The sequence below is a fragment of the Lemur catta genome, chromosome 4 (assembly GCF_020740605.2).
Source record: "Lemur catta isolate mLemCat1 chromosome 4, mLemCat1.pri, whole genome shotgun sequence".
In the NCBI taxonomy this organism is placed as follows: Eukaryota; Metazoa; Chordata; class Mammalia; order Primates; family Lemuridae; genus Lemur; species Lemur catta.
The window spans coordinates 1,997,382-2,016,041 of NC_059131.1; the positions used below are offsets into that span (position 1 = coordinate 1,997,382).

Sequence of the window (18,660 nt, forward strand, 5' to 3'; positions counted from 1 at the left end):
GCCGGGCGTGGAGGAGGCCCGTGGGGCAGGATCTGTGCTGCTTCCGAAGCTCTGGGCGGTGGAGAGTGAGGGAGGCCGTGCAGGGCCGTGGCCTGGCAGTGGACGAGGATGGTGCGGGAGGGTACCCTGGGAAGCAGGGCCTGGACGCAGAAAAACTTGGGCTTTGGGAAATACCGGTGGTGGGGGGTAGGCTTGGGTAGAGAGGGTTGGAGCAGACCGTGGGTGGCCCTGTGTGGCTAGCGCAGAGGTTTGTGATGTTTCATGAGCTCGTTCTGAGTGCCCGGGTAGAGCATCATGCGCACGCACACACACGTGTGCATGTGTGTACCCTTCGGCCCACACGCTCGGAGCCGGCCCCTCTGCCCTCGGCTCCCTGCACGGGGCTGGGCACCGGTGGTGCTGCTCCGTGTTGAGCACCCAGCTCTCCCCTGCGGACCGCAGTGGGTGATGGGAACGTCGGCATCCGTGATTTGGGTGGCTGTCACTTAGGAGAGACTGCGGTGAAACGTGGACGTGACTTTCTGCTCCCGACTAGCTGATGGTGCAGGGAAGGCTCCCACCCCAAAGGCAGCAAAAGGTCTGAGAGAGGCGAGGTGGGCTGTTGCCATGGCAGCAGCCTCTCTGCCGCAGTTGGTGGCATCTGCTTGCCCGAATCGATGGCACGTGTGGCTCAGCACAAGCTCGTCCTGTTCATCTTGCGTGACTCAGTGCGTGGCCCAGTCTCGGTGACGTGGAGACACAGACACACGCTGACGTGCCGGGGCCACGGCACCTTCCTGCCCCACACAGAGGTGCCGTCTGAAGCTCCCCGATGTGTGAACCTTCCTTTCTTCACTCATCCGCTGATTAACACAAACCTACTGAGAGCCCGGAGGGCTCCCGTCCAAGCACAGCAGCGTGGTGGCCAGCGTGGACCTCGCGGGGTGCGCGTCCTCTAGTGGGGGGACAGGCAGACGCTGAGGGGCGGGTCCCTGATAGATGCCGGGTGGGGAGGGCACAGAGTAGAGCAGGGCTGGCTGGGGCTTCCCTGAGGAGGTGACATTTAGGAACGAGCTGAATGGCAGGAAGGAGGACGACACGCCGTGATCCGTGTGACAACCATCCCAGTCAGAGGGGACAGGGGTCCAAAGGCTTGGGGACTGAAAGTGGTGGGGCCGCTCGGGGACTGCAGCGTCACAGCGGGGAACTTGTTAGAGATGAAGAGCTCAGGGCCCGGCCGTCGTGGGGTGGGATATGCTCGGTAGGTCCCGCCTTTTCCACGTGCCCCGAATTCCTTCTCTTCCTCCAGGCCTGTGCCTGCTGCCCCAAGTTGTGACTTCCTTGCACACCTGCAGTGGCGCCGCATCTCCTCTCGCTGGGAGGTCACTCCCCTGTCCTGTCCCTGCCACCTCGGTCGGCTTGCTAGAGCGGAAACAGCTCTCGTCTCCTGCTCCGTGGAAGTTGTCACTCACTCTGACTACATTCATGACAAGTGCCTCCCCTTGGACTTTAAGGCTCTTTATAAACTTCCCTGCCACACAGGTCCACCCGCTCTGTCTGCGAGTCACCCTCAGAGGTGGCCTGTCCCCACGCCCTGATGGCTTCTTCTTCCCCTCTTCCCGCGGTGAGATCCCACCTCTCCCTCCAAGCGCATTGTGTGTTCTTCCCCTGCGTGAGCCTGCGCTTGGATTTAACCCCTCACCTCTGGGGACCCCAGCACTCTGTCCTTCTCTTGTCATACTTGTCTCTGCAGGTTGCTGTGCACTTCTGGATTTGGGGAAGCAGAGATTTTCTTACTCACATTTTTATCCAACGCAACGCCTACCTCACTGTCTTATGCATGTAGATGCTCAGCACTGAACTAATTGAATCGTTTCTTAAGTAAATAAACTACTGAAGGAGTACTTGCCAAAAAACAGGACTGAATAAAAAGTAGACTAATATTAGTCTTTCGTTGCTTATAAAAATGCATATTATTTGCTAATAAATACTGGTTTGTCCTCCAAGTATTGTGATAACAATATAAGCCAATTTGTTTTAATTTAAGCTATTATTAGTTAAAATTAATTGAACACCAACCAAGAGCTTAACATGTTCTCAGGAGCCTCTGAGCACTTGTACATAATTAAAAATACACTTTAATTAAAAAATCTAAAAATGGAAAGCCAGTCCGATCCTGGCGGAGCAGTTCCCGTGGGGTTCGGCCGGCCCGTTCGGGTCACGCTGGCTGCGTGTGTGCTGTTTCTCCGTGGCCCATGTGCTGGTCGTGTTGTGTCAGAAACGCCCTCACCCTCTGTTGCTGGCCTTGAAATCTCTACCCCGCTCCCTCTTTCTCTGCAGATTATTTACAATGAACGGGCATCTTCTGGACAACTCGAAGGACTTGCAAGACAATCATTTCTATGTCGCTGCGGGACTGGAGACCTTCAAACACTTCCCTTACTGGAATTCTCCACGGGTTCCCAGCGAGGTCCAAGAGTGAGCACGTCCCACCCCTGTCCTCTCTGAGTTTTGGGAATACTTGCGTTTCCCCTGGCACCTCTCCCAAATACGTCCAGTTCAGCCATTGGTCATCTTTCTGGAGTGAAACTTGATATTGTTGTTTCATGTATGATTCAATTTTAGATTTTTAAAATTAGGCTTGGAGGAATGACTCTCCTTTGCTGTGTTGACAAGGACAGTGAGAGCCCACGTTGAGCCCGTTGTCTCCTCTCTAGGACGGCAGGAGCTGGGGGGCTCAGGAGTCAGGACGTGCGAAGTGTTCAGAGCTGGTTTCAGGATGCAGTTTGCCCGTCCACGGCACGTCCAGCGCAGGGCCCTGCTTTCTGAAGTTGACTTGCTTCTCTTTATCTGAAATACAGAGTCTGGGCCGGGCATCAGTCTCTCCTGGTGGAAAAAGCTGTGATTTTCTGAGTAGCCCCTGGGCCTGGCTGGGAGGGCACAGCCAGGGTGTGTGTTTGTGGACACAGGAAGATGCAGACATGGGGGCACGGGGGTGCATGGCTCTCAAGCCAGTCTGTGGGTGGTTCTTCCTCGATGACTCAACCCTGACAGGTGTGATCGAAATACATTTCGTGTAGGACACAGTTTGAGGGCTTACGAGGAAACTTCCCCGTAGCTATTTCTTTGTTAAGTCTTTTAATGGTCATTACCTTGAGCAAAGAAAAAGAGGTGCCATTTTTCATCTCTTTGTGGAAAAGGACAGATAGTTTTCAGTGTGCAGCTTATTTTCAGAGACTGCCGTGCAGGTGGCCGGGCTTCACTCCCTGCCCCTACGTTTTGTTGCGTGAGCCCCTTGTGCAGTTAGAGAGCGTGAACTGCCCCAGTGGGTGCAGCATCTGAGACCGCCTCCTCCCTGTTCGGGCTCCCGCACTGTTAGGGTTTGTACTTTAATGCAGAGAAAGGCTCCCTTTGTCCCGTGGACAGAGGATGGCCCTGCAGCAGTTTGTTGTCCGGGCTGATGGTCGGGTCTGAGTGCTGCCTGCAAGCCTGGCTATTCCCTGCTTGTCCTGACCTGACCGTTGGCCACAGCCCCAGTAGCACAGCAGGTGGAAATACCGCAAGGGCCAGTGGAGGTGAATCGCTCTACCTGCTTCCACTGTATGTTCCGTGCCTTCCCATGTGTTTTGCTGTTTCCCACCTTCCGTTCATCGTTGAGCCCTGAACTGAACCTGTCAGCTGCTTAAATACCTTTCCCCCTCCAGGAGGTTGAGGCTTAGGGTCAGCAGGAAGCCGCACATAGTCGCAGGGAGGCTGCAGTGCATTTGGCAATGCAAAGTGGACCCCAAAGAGGCTCTTTTGCGGAGAATCTTCTGGTGGAGGCATTTGCAAATTTGTGTAGCAACTGTTGGAGTGAGCTGCGAGAACGAGGAGTTAGAACTGGGATGTACATGTTTGTGAAGGTGGCAGTCAGGCAGGAGCTCTGGGGTGTCGCAGGAAGAGATTGCATTTTGGATTCTGGATTGAATTGAAATCTCAGTTCTGCCCCTGATCAGCTGCAGGGCATGGGGTGAAACCCCCGTCTCTCTGGGCCTCGGTTTCATTGCTGGTGTGATGAGAATGGTAATTCTTGCTTTGCTCAGTTACTGTGAGAGCCGCAGGAGGAAACGGTGTCTGTGTTGGTGTTAGGGTCCCCCCACTACGGCACCAACAGCACAGGGCACACCGCACCCCGGTACTGGAGAACCCACCCGACTGTCAGAGATCTCAGGCAAGGAAACGGGCAGGTGCCCGGGGCCAGTTCTGCTCCAGAGGCTGGGAAACCCGTGCTGTCGGCCGTGCCCTGTGTGGATGGCAGGTGATTCTGCTCCAAAAGCCAAGGCTGCAGCCAACATTCCATAAAGACGTGTCAGGGCTGAGCTTTAAACATTTCAAGGTGACTGTCTTTTGTCTTTCAGAAGGTACGCGGATACTGGCAAATACCCACCAAGAAAGAAAACGGTAAGTAATTTTTTGAAAGGAGCAATGATCGCTGTCCTGACTCTGGTGTCTCCTAGCATTAACGAGGGCACAGCACACGTGAGGCCCTGAGTTGTCACACAGCTCCCTGGGCACAGAGCTAGTGCCAGGCTTGTTAGGAAAAATCAGACACACTGGTTCCTGTGCACGAGTGGGCAAAAGAGTGGTTTGTGCTAGGAGTGCAGGTGTAGGACTGGGAGGCACAGGGAGGTATTTGTAGCAACACAGCAGGTGTGAAGACAGAAACACACCAGGTCTCAGGGACAGGTGGAGGGAAACTGAGCCAAGCGGGGCGGGGTGGGAGGGGGACATTCCAGGCAGGCGTGAAAGCTGGAGTCAGGCAGTGAGGTGAGAAGCAGCTCGTTGTGCATGTGTGCGTGTGTGTGTGTGTGTGTATGTATGTGTGTGTCCGTGTGTTGATCTACACACAGTTTGATGTCACAGCATAAAGCACGAGGAAGGATGATGATGAGGAGGTGGCAGGATGTAGGGCGGGCAAGGCAGGCAGAAGCCACGTCCCACGGGGCTTCCCAGTCCTTATTGTGGGTTTATGTGAGCATTATATGCCCCGGCCATCTTATAAGGAAGGCATTTTAGTGGTTCTACAGACGCTGAGATTTGTTCCGCACAGCTGTCAAATGCCGGCTCCTGCCCGCCTGGCTCCCTGGCTCGAGTGCCCCCCCCATGCCGTGGCCCTGGGCGCCCTGCTGTGCTGGGCTGTTTGTTCCCAGTGTCAGGCACCGAGCCCGTGGCTGGCGCTCCTGTTGCAGCTCATGTTTCGTAATTGCCACTTTAATCCCTCTCGCGCTTGGCTTTGGCTTCCTCACCCCTCCAGCCAGCGCCCACCTCTCGAGCCCGGCCCTTCCTCCCCTGTCCTGCGCCAGAGCCGCCCGGCCTTGCTGGAGATGGCGACACGGCTGGCCCAGCTCTTCACGCTGAATCCCACGTCCTTACCCCGCCCTCCTTGGCCGAACCAGCCCCACTTCTAAAACAGTGCTGTTTTCTAAACACGTTTTGCTAAATGTTATTAGGGAATTTAGCATGTCTGTTCGTAAGTGGGATCAGCCTATAATATTTCCTTTGCATGTTGGCCTCATCTAGCTTTTGGTGTCAAGGTTTTTTTTTTTTTTCTGAATTGACTCTTGTTATTTTTTATAGCTTCTTGAGTTGAATGATCAGCTTATTTATTTTGAATTTTTTTCCTCTAAGGAATGGATTTCAATATTGAGTGTTTGTTGAATGAATAAGTGACGATCATTAAGCATATAAAAGCGATAGGCGTGATTCTGCCCTAAGACGCACTGCGTTGAGCTGGAATGGACAGGCACGTGAACTCATTTCATGATAAGTCTGTAGGAATGAATCACATGTGTAGGAGGATGCCGTGGAGGAGCGGGGGTGGTGGACGTGTGTGGAGATCACAAGGTTTGATTCAGAGAAGGGGCAGGTATTCCAGGTGGAGGCGTAGCCTGCGTGACCGCACGTGTGTGAGGAGGTTTTCATTCCGTGGTCCTAGTTTCACAGCGTCTCTCTCTGCTCCCTACACCAATGTTTTCACTCACGGTGTGGGCAGCATCGGGCGGGCACGGGATTGGGAACGAGGCCTGTGCTTAGCGTGAACGGCACGACCTGGAAACTCCCGCCCCTGAGAGGCGATGGAAGCTTCCGGTGTTCTCACGACAGTCCTTCGTTGTGTCTTCATTTCATTATGTGGTCGTTTGACTTTGGGTCCTTACAGGTAGGATTATAATTTTCTTTTCCTTTTGTTAAATATTTATTCTATTTGTTCTAAAATTTGAGGCATGTTTGTCCTAATGTCGTCTGCGTCCCTTTTTCTTCTTTCTTCTGAAATCTAGCACTGGAAAGTTAATGGTTTTGATAATGATATTGAACATTTAGGAATCTTCAAGCATAATGATCATAAAAATATGTCACAAACTGTAGTGCAAAAAATGTGTGACTTTAGAAAAATTAAATCTATCATGAAAAATTCTCATAATGTAAATGTAAAAAAATATATAGCAGCATGGCAACCGTATTTTACTCTAGAAAATGAAAAGTTTTTGAAGAAAATAAAAGGCATTGGGCCAGACACAGTGGCTCTCACCTTGATGTCAGTGCTCTGGGAGGCTGAGGTGGGAGGACCCGTGAGCCCAGGGGTTTGCAGTGAGCTACGGTCACACTTTGCTCTCCAGCCTGGGTGACAGAGCAAGAGCCTGTCCCTAAAGAATAAAAAGATGTTGTTTTAACAAAGATTGCTGTAAAATCTCTGTGTTTACTGTAAAAATGCTTGTCAAGGTGCTTTACCTGTTCATTGTCTCTTGCGGGAGGTCCACGTCTGTGAAGATGTGCTGGTCTTAGAACTTGTGTACATTTTTTTCTGCCTCGTGTGAGGAGTGGATGTGTCTGAGAATGGAAACAGTTCCACACCTGGGACGTCCTTGAGGCTGGAATCATGATGAGTCGGTGACTCAGCAATTTATTATGATAAAATATTTGTTTTTTCTTGCTTTTTCCAGAGTTCCTATTTCTTACTTCTTAAACTTTAAAAAGAAATCTATTTTCCATGTGAATTGCTGCAACGTCTCTTTGGAAAAGGGGTGGGTATTAAAAAACCAGTGCTGGAGAATCAGGGTTGCCCTTTAATGGGGATGCCACCCTGTGAGACGTAGGCTGTTGGACCCTGGGGGCCCGTGCACTCTAATGGGGTGTCAGGGGGTCAAAGCAGCAGTTCTCTCTAAGGTCGGGGGCTGGAGCCTCTTTTACATTTGCAAGTTAAAAGAATGTACCTAGAGTACGAAGCAGAGAATCTTTCTTGACTCTCCAGTGAACATGTCACGAACACAACTTAGAGCTTGTGGCCTGTAGTGCATTGGACCTGGAGTGTTTGTGGCCTCATCGCGTGGCCTGAAGAACGTTTGTGGGATATTTGCAGTGTGCTAAGCTCTCTGCTAGTGCCGGGGATGCAAAGATGAGTCTCGTGTAAGGCAGAGACATCCTGCCCTCCTGCACAGCGAACTGAACCCCACTCACTGTTTGAGCCCAAGCCTAGATGTCACCCCTGTTGCCACCTGCCCCGACCCCTCCCTGCCTCCATGACTCCAGCAGATCCTCAGTCCCTCTTCTGTTGACCTGTTTGGCTTCCAGACCACCATCAGCCACGCCCATGGACACTGCGCAGCAGTCGGGAAGAAACACCCAGTACCTGTGGTGGGGAGGGGTGGGGGACTGGGCACACGGGGGAAGGTGTTCGTACTTGTAGGGATCCGAATTTAAGCAAGGGAGTAAAAAGGGCCACGTCCACTTGACAGTCACCACTGCCGATGGAATACAATGTGTGGACTGAGGACAGAGTCACATAGACAGGGACGGGCCAGCCCTGAGCAGCTGCGATGTCCCACTGCGAGGTGACAGGTGACAGCAGTGGCATTTGAGGATACTTGTAGCATTGATTCCACCACGAGCGTTTGCCTGCCTGCTGACACCCCTCCGGTAGGGGCGCGTCCTACGTGGACAGCGTCTCGGGGCTCGCAGGGCTGCGGCCGTGGAGCGGCTGTCAGGGGTTCCTGGTGAACCTGGCGGCGGCCGCTCATTTGCCGTCTCTCCACCGACTTGCGTGCAGGGCTGGTTCTGTGCATGTTGAGTTGAACAGCTGTGGAAAATGTCCTCAGAATGATTTTGCTGTGATTCAAAATTGAAACAAAAAGTTATGTCCACAGAAAGGCATAAAAGTAGAACATCAAGGCGTGACTTTGATACTGATGTGGTGTGTTCTGACTTCTATTCCCATGTTCTGGCAGAGTGGCAACAAATTCTGTTGTTGGAAGAACGGCAGGTAGGCACACTCAGCCCAGGCTGTCAGCGCCCGTGATCTACACAGTGTGACTCGCCGTCCCCAAGCACAGGGGCTTCAAACAACAGGGCTCTTGGCAGTGGTGTTGGCTGCCGGGCACTTCGACTCTCTTCCGTGTGGTCTCTCGCCTTCCCGGAGGACGTCCCAGAACCAGCCCAGGTTCCAGGAGGTGGAGAGACAGCCTCTCCCTCGGTGGAGGAGCACGGCAAAGCTGTGTTCACTCTGCAAACCCGTGTGCAGCCTGAGGGGCGGGTTTGGTGGCCAGCAAGTGACCCACCACACTCCTGTGCGTGTTGTTCTGAGACTGGTGCGGAGGGATTGCCTCTCACACCCCAGGCTGGGGAGCACCAGCCCCCAACGTGCAGATGGGACTCAGCAGGGTGGAAGGCAGTTCGGAGATAACGCAGCGCAGCCGGCCTGCCCCGCACGGGAAGCACAGACCCGTCGACTCTGAGTCAGAACCTGGTTCGGAAGAGTCAGACTCTGGGTGTAAGATCTTGGGAGGACACAGCAGGCTATTTCCAGCGTAGGCTCCTTTTCCTTTCTGTGCAAGTGTGATAAGTGGTAGAAATGTGTGTCTAAATGGGTCTGGAAGGGCTTTTCCAGCCAGCAGAAAATAGAACTTGTAGGTGATGAGAAAGCACAGTGACAGTTTGAAATAGCAGCTTCCTCTCTCCTTGGAGCATGAAGTGGCTGCGTGTTGCAGGCTCTGTGGCGTCTCTCCTCAACAGAAGGAGAAGAACAAGAACGGCGAGTAACTGGTCCGTCTAGGTGTCTGCGGAGTGCGAGGAGGGGAGGAGTCGGGTGACCCAGGATTCTGGGGGACACAGGTGGACGGGGGAGCCAGGCTGGGGCTGCAGAGGGAGCAGGCGGGGCTCAGGCTGTGCGTGTGAGTGTGAGCAGCTGCTCCACTCAGCACGGTCATCGGGGGAGAGTGGAGGGTGGCGTGGGAGGACATTCATGTGTTAAAGTATTTGATGTCCAACAGGATTCCCCGTCACCTACAGCAGAGGACAAATACGCTTCGCATTTGTCTGGGGTTATTACTGTGGAGTCCTTAATGCGTAAAAGGATGAGCCTCCTCTGGATCTAACTGACGTCTGTGAAGTGGGCACAGCTTGCCTACGTACGATGACACTGCTTTTCCTGGGGACTGACTGCTGCTCTCAAGCACTTTAGGAGCAGGCGCCGGACTCGGCATCCTGGCCGCGCCCAGCAGCCGGGTGGCTGGAGTGGGACTCGCTGGGCCCCCGTCAGTAAACCCGATTCACCCTCCTACCTCCTACTTGCCTTTTCCCGGGTCTCTGTCACCAGACTTACTTCCAAGGGCACGAAGCTCTAATTAAGCTATAAGTTCCCTGTCCAGAGTGTTTAAAAGCTGTGAGAGCAGGCCGTTTGCCTCTTGCTTCTGGATTTCCATTTTGAGTAGAATGAAACATTTTATCTTAATGTAGCAGAAGAACTTTAAATTGTACTGTTAAAAATACCCATTTCCCAAGAAAGTGGCAAAAATTTATGGGAGTGCATTTTTACTCACTAGCTACATCTGAATGTACTTTGGAAACAGCCTGCATCCTTGTGCTGCCTTAGTTTGCTTGTCACTCGATTGAGATATTTGAGCACTGGGAAATCCGTCGTTAGGAGTCTGCCAGTGTCTGATATGGCACAACGGAGCTTTTTAGTCCAACGAACATAATGGAATGAAGCTGCTCTTATTTAGTTATATAAAATTCAGTTTTACAGCAACCGTGTTTACTACTATCTTAATATCTATTACCTTCCAAAGAAGTAAGGGTAATTTAATAAACGCTTAAAATTGCATTCATATATTAAAATGAATATTTTATGGTGCAAGCTGCTATAAAAATCAGTAAATAGTTAATAAGCATTGTATTTATATCACATCCGCAATCAGAACATTAATATTATTATAAACACTCCTCTCTGGGCATGGAGCACAAATGTTGGTCGGGAACAATAATGAAAAGGAGAGAAAACACATAAATTGAAGGGTGTGTGAGGAAACAGTTGTAGAGACATGCACATTTGAGACCAAGATACACTTTAATAACCTGGACTAAACTGTAAAGCTGGGTGTGCGATTAGAGCTTCGGCGTTGAGGTTTGCTGGCCAATAATGTCAAGGTCACAGCGATATTTCACAACAATCAGGGCAGCATTCGTTGTCGTCTTTTAGCAGCCTAAGGATGCAACCGCCAGGTCCAGGGTTAGCAAATCTTCCACTTTAGTCGTGGTCGAAGCAAGGCTGGCTCGTGGGTGGGGGACCGCGACCTCCTCGGGGTGGGTCCGGGACATTCGCTGGGGAACCTCCTGCTGACCCCAAGATAGGTGGTTGCTGTTCTTCCATCAGACAAACTGTCGAATCCATCCCCGGTTACCCCGGGAAGCTGCCTATGGTGTGCCTGAGCAAGATGATCTGTTACAACAGCATTAAAATATAGCTAGACTGATTGAAACGGGCTCTGGAGAAAAATAAGAGTCTTTCAAGCATAACAGAGGAATAAACCGAACATGCCTCAGTTATTTTCTGAAGATGTCTTTAATAGGGAGAAAGATGAATGAAATTGAGAAGTACCCGCCGCCTTTCTAGACAGAGCTCAGATTGAAGTCAGAGGGGCTTGAGAGTCGGGGCAGAGGGAAACACGGGGCGAAGGAGCGAGGCTCACGGACGTTCCCTCGGGGAGGGCACGGATTCTCTGTTTTCCTGCGTAGTCCGTTGCTTACTGAGAGCTGCTGTGGATGCACTTTGCTGACAAAGGACAGCCAGGGTGCCCACCCACTGTGTCCCCGGCACTGGGCGTGTGAGGACACAGGCGGCCCTGCCTGGCTGGCGCCGGGGGGCCTGAGGGCTGAAGGAGGAGACGCAGGTGTGCGGAAGTGGAGCTCTTGGTGAGGTGGGATTCCTGCCTGTCGGGGAGGAAAGGTGCGGGAAGACGACACCTTTGAGTGGGGTCTCGAAGGACGTACGGGACAGTGTGCCAGGTGGAAGAGCGCAGGTGGCTGTTGTGGAGAAGGTCGGACTTGGAGGCGCTGCCCTTCCCTGCAAATTAGGGAAGAGGGCAGGGCGGGGGGTGAGGGGCTGGAGTCAGGCTGGGCCGAATGCCTGGTTGTGATGGGAGGAGTTGGGGCTTTATCCTGGAGGGAGGCGACCTTGGCCTCTGCCTCGTGTGTACACGGCCTGCTCATTCCCTGAGCCTCTCAACCCTGCTGTCCTGGTCCCCGGCCACCCCGCCTGCTCTCAGTGTGGCTGGAGTCCAGTCCGAGCCTCTCCTTCCACTCGCAGGTGTGTTCTCGCATTTCGTGTATCGCTGGCTGACGTGGGCCCAAGACCCCGTGTCTGGAGTCACGTGGCCTCCACACAGCCCGAGGAGGCAGGTGCGGTTGTGAGCCCCGTTGCCCCTCGGGGGGACTGAGACTGAGCAAGGCGCCTGAGGCTCAGAGCTGTTGGGCGGGGACTTGGGGACCTGGGGTGACTCCCGCAAGGGTTCGCAAGGTGGGGAGTGATCAGGTCTGTGCTGGCAACAATCACTTATTCATTCAACAAACGTTTGCTGAGCACCTGTGTGTGCCAGGCACTGTTCTAGGCTCTGGGAATTCATGAATGGAAAAAAAAACCAACATCCCTGTCCTCATGTGGCTTCTAATATTCTGGTGGTGAAAGGTGACGGACGTCATCGATGAAGTGTCTGTGGATTGCGTGAACCGCCGCGGGTGAAGTGTGGACAGGGTGAGGGAACTGGCAGTGACTGGCTGGCTCTCGAGGAGAGGCCACACCCGTGCTGCTCCGGCTCTGGAGGAAACAGGGTGTCTGTAACGACTCGCTTGCGCTCTTCACTGCTTGGGTGAGGCAGGAGGTGAGAGGTGACTTGGGTTAGCGGCACGACGTGCACTGTTTGTCCCGCCGTCCTGCTGCCTCCAGGGCGCTTTTGTTTCAGGTGACTTTCCAGGTCCGGGCGGGGGAGCCTCGTCTGTGCCCGTTGCCTCGCCCCAGGTGATGGGGAGCTGGCAGGTAAACCGTGGGGTCTCGTGCCCTGTGCTCTTGGCTTTGTGTCACAGCTGTTCTTATGCCCTTGTAACGAGGGTGGGTCACTGTCAATTGTCCTTGTCCGTTGAGTATTATTTCAGATGTAATAAGAGATATGTACGTGTGTGTGTGTGTCTTTATCTCAGATGCTAAAGGTACAGAAAATGTATTCTAACAACTAGAGTTGAGTGATGCTAAAGAGAATCAACTAGACTTTCAGAATCCCACCACCCAGCTCCCTCTAACATGCAAGCTCGACGCACCGTTTTCTGTCTCAGCAGCAGCTCTGCCGAGGTCCCCTTTCCTATGCTCAGCAACGCGATTTCAACCTGCAGGAAAACGCCTTAAAATAGGTAGAAACATTTTGTGTGGTTCCTTGTATAAGGCTGGAAAACTATTTTCATACTTTAATTCCCACGAAGATTCAAAAAACCTTGTAGTTTGCATCACATACGATATTTTAACGGTACCCAGGTAGGTGCTTTTAGTTTGACATTTCTTAAGTGACATAGAAAGCTCAGGGGAAATATCTATTTATATACTTTAGCCTGGATTTACTTCCAAGTACTTGAGAAAGGATCAAAAGAAGAAAACCTAAGGAACTTAGTTGTAAAGATAGTTTCTGGGCTAGGACTGGGATGGTGCTGAGCATCACAGACGGTCCCCGACTTACCAAGTTCCGACCTCATGATGGTGTGGCAGTGGTGCACAGCCGGGAGAAAGCTGCACGGTGCTCCCGTGAGCCTGGCAACCAGGCAGCCGGGCAGCCGGGCCGCCAGGAGCAGGGAAGACCACTGACTCTGTGGTGGGCCCTGTGACCGGATGAAGGTGCCCAGCTGGAGGCCACCGTGTTCTGAGCACGTTTAAAGTAGGCTGGGTTAAGCCATGACGTTCGGTAGGTTGGGTGTATTAAGTCTGTTTTCCACCTAACATGTTGTCAGTTTACGATGGGCTTCTCGGGACTCGGCCGCACCGTGAATCAAGCAGCATCCTTCGGTTTCCCGCCTCTATTTTGTGTTCCTGTTGTGGTTCATTGTTATTGACTTCAGATTTTTTAAAAATCTGAATTTCCCTTTATTGTGGCCCGAAAGGAAACTGCCGCGTGGCTAGTTTTCATCAGAGACACTCTCGGCTCACTGAGAAGTTCCAGCGGGAGCCGTCTGTGGTGGTTGTTAGCAGCGGGTTCTACTGGGCGGAGCAGCGTGTCCCTGCAGGACCGGGGGAGCCTCCTCAGACCTGGCTTCCCAGGGGTCAGGGAGGCGTCTACAGTTGGGAGGGGACGGCCCTCTCCCCAGAGGCGCTGGCAGAGAGGGACAGAGGGATTTGTGCTGCTTTACAGAAGGGATTGCGAGGGCCCGAGTAGCAGAGATTGTGCTTGAAGTCGGGCTTCGAGGAGGTGCCCGGACGTCCCCCTGTTGTGTCCTAGGGGCTGTGCCTCACCTGCCCACACCCAGAGACACAGATGCCACGCCATGTGACTGCTCCTCACATACTTTCTGTTCTTGTTTCGTGCCTCAGGTGGATGCCAAAGGAAAAGAACCTCACAAATACGACAATGTGCCACCTGAAGCACGCGATTCTGTTTATTACGCCAAAGAAGAAAAGAAAACGTTGGTAGAACCTTTAATCCAACGTGGCGCAGGTGACGTGAGCTTTCATTCTGCTGTAGACGACACATAATGCTCCCGGGCTAAAATGTGGGTTTTTTTTTTTTTCCAGACAAATTTCATACTGCAGCAATATTTCTTGATTTGCAACTATATGATTGGGCAGTGTTAGGCAGAGCAGGCAAATAAAACTCTGGCTGGGTGTGGTGCTCACGCTTGCAATCCCAGCACTTTGGGAGGCTGAGTTATGAGGATTGTTTGAGGCCAGGAGCTCAAGACCTAGGCGACATAGTGAAACCCCGTCTCTACAAAAAATAAAAAAAATTAGCCAGGTGTGGTGGTGCACACCTGTAGTCCCAGCTACTCTGGAGGCTGAGGCAGGAGGATCGTTTGAGCCCAGGAGTTCAAGGCTGCAGTGAGCTACGACTGTGCCACTGCACTCCAGCCTGGGGGATGGAGCGAGACTCTGTCTTTAGAAATAAAAACACAGAGGATGTGAAATAAAATTGAGTCACTATGGGTTAAATCTCCTCCTTGGCAACACATACCCCACACAATAGCTGGGGCTGCCCCGCACCCGGGGCCTTCACTCTGGGAGGCAGAACGTGCTCGGATGTGGGCTGTGGATTGGAATCCTGATGGTGGCCCCACTGAGCCTGGGTGGAGGGGAAATTCCTCAGCCACCAGTAGGCATACAAGTCTAAGGGTTGCCTCAGGCGTTGAGTAGCCCATGTGTGGAGGAGTGCCTGGAACACCTGATGGGGTCACTCCCCTGCCCTTTCTCTCACCTGCCAACCTGTCACCCCCGAGAGCAGGGACCCCTCCAGCCCAGCGCTGGGGATGGTTGTGTGGGGCCGAGGGCCGGGAGGGGAGGAGCAGGACAAGAACGGCCCAGGGGAGGGGAGGGAGCCCCAGGGCTCTTGCCTGGGAAACGGAGCTGGTCTGTGGGTGGAGTTTCCCACTTTGGACGACTGAGCCGGCCAAGGGCCACGTGCATGTCCTCGTGGACGTTGAAGGACCTGGCTGGAGCCTTCTGTCTCTTCTGCCGTCACCTATTTCTTCTGACCAGGGTGAAGGGCAACTTCTCAGGAGCCTTGGAACTTTGCGAGCATTTAACACACCCAGTTGTGATGCTGGTTAAAATGAGTTTGAGCTGTTGATTAATTCGAGTACCTTCAAGTGCACAGCTCTAGCGCCTAGTTGTTCTTATATATATTTTGAGGCAATGAAACTGCATTTCCTTAAAATACGCTCTATGATTTTACTGTCTGGTGGGGTTGCCTGGAATTTATTTATTTCTCACTGAACTAACCGGACATGAGCTTGTCGGCCTTCACTGTATGTCGTCCCTGGACTGACTGCGGTGGGGGTGGGGTGGGCACAGCCATCCCTGGCTGTCCGTGGAGGCAGAGACGTTCGTAGATGATGCCAGAATCAAGGCCACCGGGCTGGGCGCCTCGACAGAACTGAACACAGAGGCCACACGGGGAGGGGGCGAGACAGTGGAGGTCTGGGGTCCTGGGCCAGGTGGCTGCCGATGGCACAGGAGGCTCAGGGATGCTGAGCTGGGTGACTTGGTTTGGGTTGGAAAATGTAGAAGGGCCTCAGTTTCCCCACTGGTCTGAACAGTCTGTGCGTGTTGTTTTCCCTCAGAAGGTGACGTGTTTAAAGCACAGACGGCCAGCAAGGAAATGCAAGGGGCTCTGGACGTCAAAGAGGACCAGAAGGTGCAGGTGGAGGTCCCCGTGGACCAGGTGGGTAGCCGGGACCTGGGGCCGCCCACCTGCCTTCAGTTCTGCTCCATCAGCCCCTCCTGCCTCGGCCTCACCCTCTGCCCTGCCCCCGAGTTCTCTCTGGCTTCTAGAATGTTCCTTGCCCGCTCCAGTGAGCAGCTGCTCATGCTTCATGTCCTGCAGCATCTTCCTGTCTGCCCGTCCCTGCAGCACTGGCTTTTCTGCTGGGAGGCGGGGGCCCCTTTTGGCACTCGTCTGTGAGTGACGGCAATTTGATTATTGCCTTTGTCCCTCTCTGAGCTCCGTGATAAGGGAAGTGATCTGCCCTGCCTGGTGTCACAGCCCCTGTCCCTGGCAGAGCTCCTGGCATGGAGGGATCCGGGTAATTATTTGTGAAAGGCTGAGTGAAGGAGTAAGTGGTGCGTGGACACGATCGTGGGGCCTCGAGCCTCGCTCCTTAGCCATGGACGGGGACTGAGTGTGGTGACCGCTCGGTGAGGGCCCGGCCACCGTCCCCACTGCTGGCTGCACGGAGGGGGGGTAGGGTCCTGCGGATGGGGAGGCTCCCCGGCCCTCGGCCCCGGCACTGCTCCCGCAGGAGGGGGACCACGGGGGAGCCCCGACCCGGGTTTGTCTCTTCACCGCCCACCTCAGGGCACTGAAAATATGTCCCATTAGTTGGTTTTTGAGAAAAGAATTTACATTCTGTTAAAGGTCAGTGTTAGCGTTTGAGTCCCATTGTTAGTCCTCTTAAAGAGACCGGGCCCCGGCCCTGCTCTTGTAATTACAAAGCGCCAAATTTGGTATCTAGCGAGCTTTTCCACTCTTGTTCAGTGATGGATCACTCTTAACTTCTTCACTTGATGTTTAACTTCTATTTTTCTACTCTGTGATATATTTTTAAAATATTATAGACTGTGTCTTAATATGCTAGCTTTCCGCTTCCTTTTTGCCATTTTGAGTACTTTTCCCACGTGTTGTATTACATTTTCTTAATTAATAGTCATGTTATCTACTGTTTTCCTCAACATGATAAAAATGACCAAAAGATTTGGTTTTCTCTTAAGCCTCAAATTAACAGCTTAAATTTTGTTTTTACATCATTAGGAATTTTATAGTAATACGGAAATTAGGACATTTAGGCAGTTACTTCTATGCCAAATTTATCCTTGTAATTGGTGTATTATTACGTGTTTTCTGGGTCATAGACTTGAGAGTGTCTGACAGGTTTTAAATGCAGGCAAAATCCTGGTACGATGACTGTAGTCACAGCCGTTTGTGCACAATAAACATCTTTATGAGTTTCAGTGGCTGGTGTATCTGGTCTCCATTGCACTGAGGTTGTGGGGTGAATGCGGTTACCCCAGAGGAGTGTGAAGGAGAGGAAGGAAGGGAGTCGCACCCCCGGGTGCCCCGTGGGAGGCTGAGGGAGGGCGAGGATGGGGCCGGGCTGACGCTCCACCAGCCAGCGGAGGAGGAGAAAGGCTTTTGTCTGAGATTCTTCTCGGTGAATGGAGATGTTGTAGTTGTCAAGAGACAAGGGTAACCCGAGTGCTGTGGTTTTGAGGGACGTGGAAACAGACGCCCAGCTGTGGCTGCGCCTGGGCTGTGAAGACCGAGGCTGGGTCAGTGTCCCCCGCTCCCGCGGCTGGGCTACCAGGCGTGTGGGTGCTGGGGGGAGCCCGGTGTTGGGGGGAACCTCCCTGCATGGCACCCCACCTCCCACCTGCCGTGGCCCGACACCCCGCAGGGCGTCCACAAATGTTTGTGAAACACGATTACAGCTGGTTTGAGAAGGTCCCACGTGGCTGGATGGGTAGACGTGAGGTGCAGTCCTGTTAAGTGACACGTGGGCCATCTGGACAGCCCAGAGTCCCTGTGCTCAGCCACGTCTGGAAACACTCGTTTTCTGTCGCTCCCGTGAAGGACGCACAGTTAGTGTGTTAAATGTTTCAGAGAAGTCCTGGAGTTCAGCTTTTGGTTAACCCTAATTATTTACCCACAAGCCCCTTTCCTCGTGAGGGTCCCCATGAAACAGTGTGGTTCCTGCCCGTGCGCGGCTGTCCCAGGGCAGGGACAGAGGCTGTGGTCGAGAGACCCGGGCACCGTCCCTACGTGCGGGAGGTGGACCCTGCACTCCGGGGGCAGCTGTGGCCTGGGGGGTGGCTGCATGCAGGGGGCCCCTCGCCTGGAGAACTGCGTGGGAAGGGTGGCGGCTGCACGGCCCCTCTGGCCTTGTGCTCGTGTGCGGGGCCCCCTGGTGCTGGGCCAGTGTAACTGCTTTCCCCGCGGAAAGGGGGAAGGTTCACGTATCTGAGCCCTCGGGACTTGCCAGTCGTCGGTGAAGGACGGTTTGACCCTCAGGTCACACTATTTGATTACAGTGCTGACTTCTCCAGTGACGTCGAATGCTTTTCTCCCGTGTCTGAGTAACTGGTTTTAGCTTTGTGGGTTGGCCTGAAGCTCTCAACTTGTTCTCACCGTGCCTGTGGTGTGATGCTCTCTCCGTGTAGTGGTGCTGTAAAGATAAAATGTCTCAAGACACAACATCCCAGCTAACACCTGCGTGAATGTGGAGTCTAACCTAGACTGAAGAAGGGAGATTCAAGCACGAGGAATCCTCCAAACCCAGGTCGTAGCTTTGTGGTTGATGATGCTTATTAACAACAGAGCATCAGTAAGGAGTAAGCTTACACCGGGGCACACTCAGATTTTCCCGTGGCAACATCAGTGTACATCACTAAGCTCCATTGTTCAGGTTTGGGAGAACAAAGGCTGTGGCCTGTCCTTTGCCCCTGCTAAGGGGCGGCATGTTGTCTTGGGTTCTTTGTGGTAATGAGCAAGACTTTGCGGGCGTTGCCCTCTCACCTGTGCCTGTGCTTTATTCCATCGTTAGGAGCTTCCCCCAGTACCTTCCAGCCAGGTCAGGGACGTCTGGTGCTGTGCCGAGGAGGACAGCAGGCAGGACAGCTGCACCCAGTTTGGG

General features: G+C 53.1%; 1 protein-coding gene across 1 annotated transcript in view; it reads left to right on the plus strand.

Moving 5' to 3' along the window:
* DCDC2C (doublecortin domain containing 2C) overlaps window positions 1–18,660 on the plus strand; it is a 50,468-nt gene that overhangs the window by 20,720 nt on the left and 11,088 nt on the right. Inside the window, exons 5-8 of the mRNA XM_045548984.1 lie at window positions 2,320–2,457; window positions 4,377–4,419; window positions 13,853–13,976; window positions 15,595–15,695. Coding sequence (XP_045404940.1) covers window positions 2,320–2,457; window positions 4,377–4,419; window positions 13,853–13,976; window positions 15,595–15,695 — 406 coding nt within the window. The remainder of the gene's footprint in view (window positions 1–2,319; window positions 2,458–4,376; window positions 4,420–13,852; window positions 13,977–15,594; window positions 15,696–18,660) is intronic.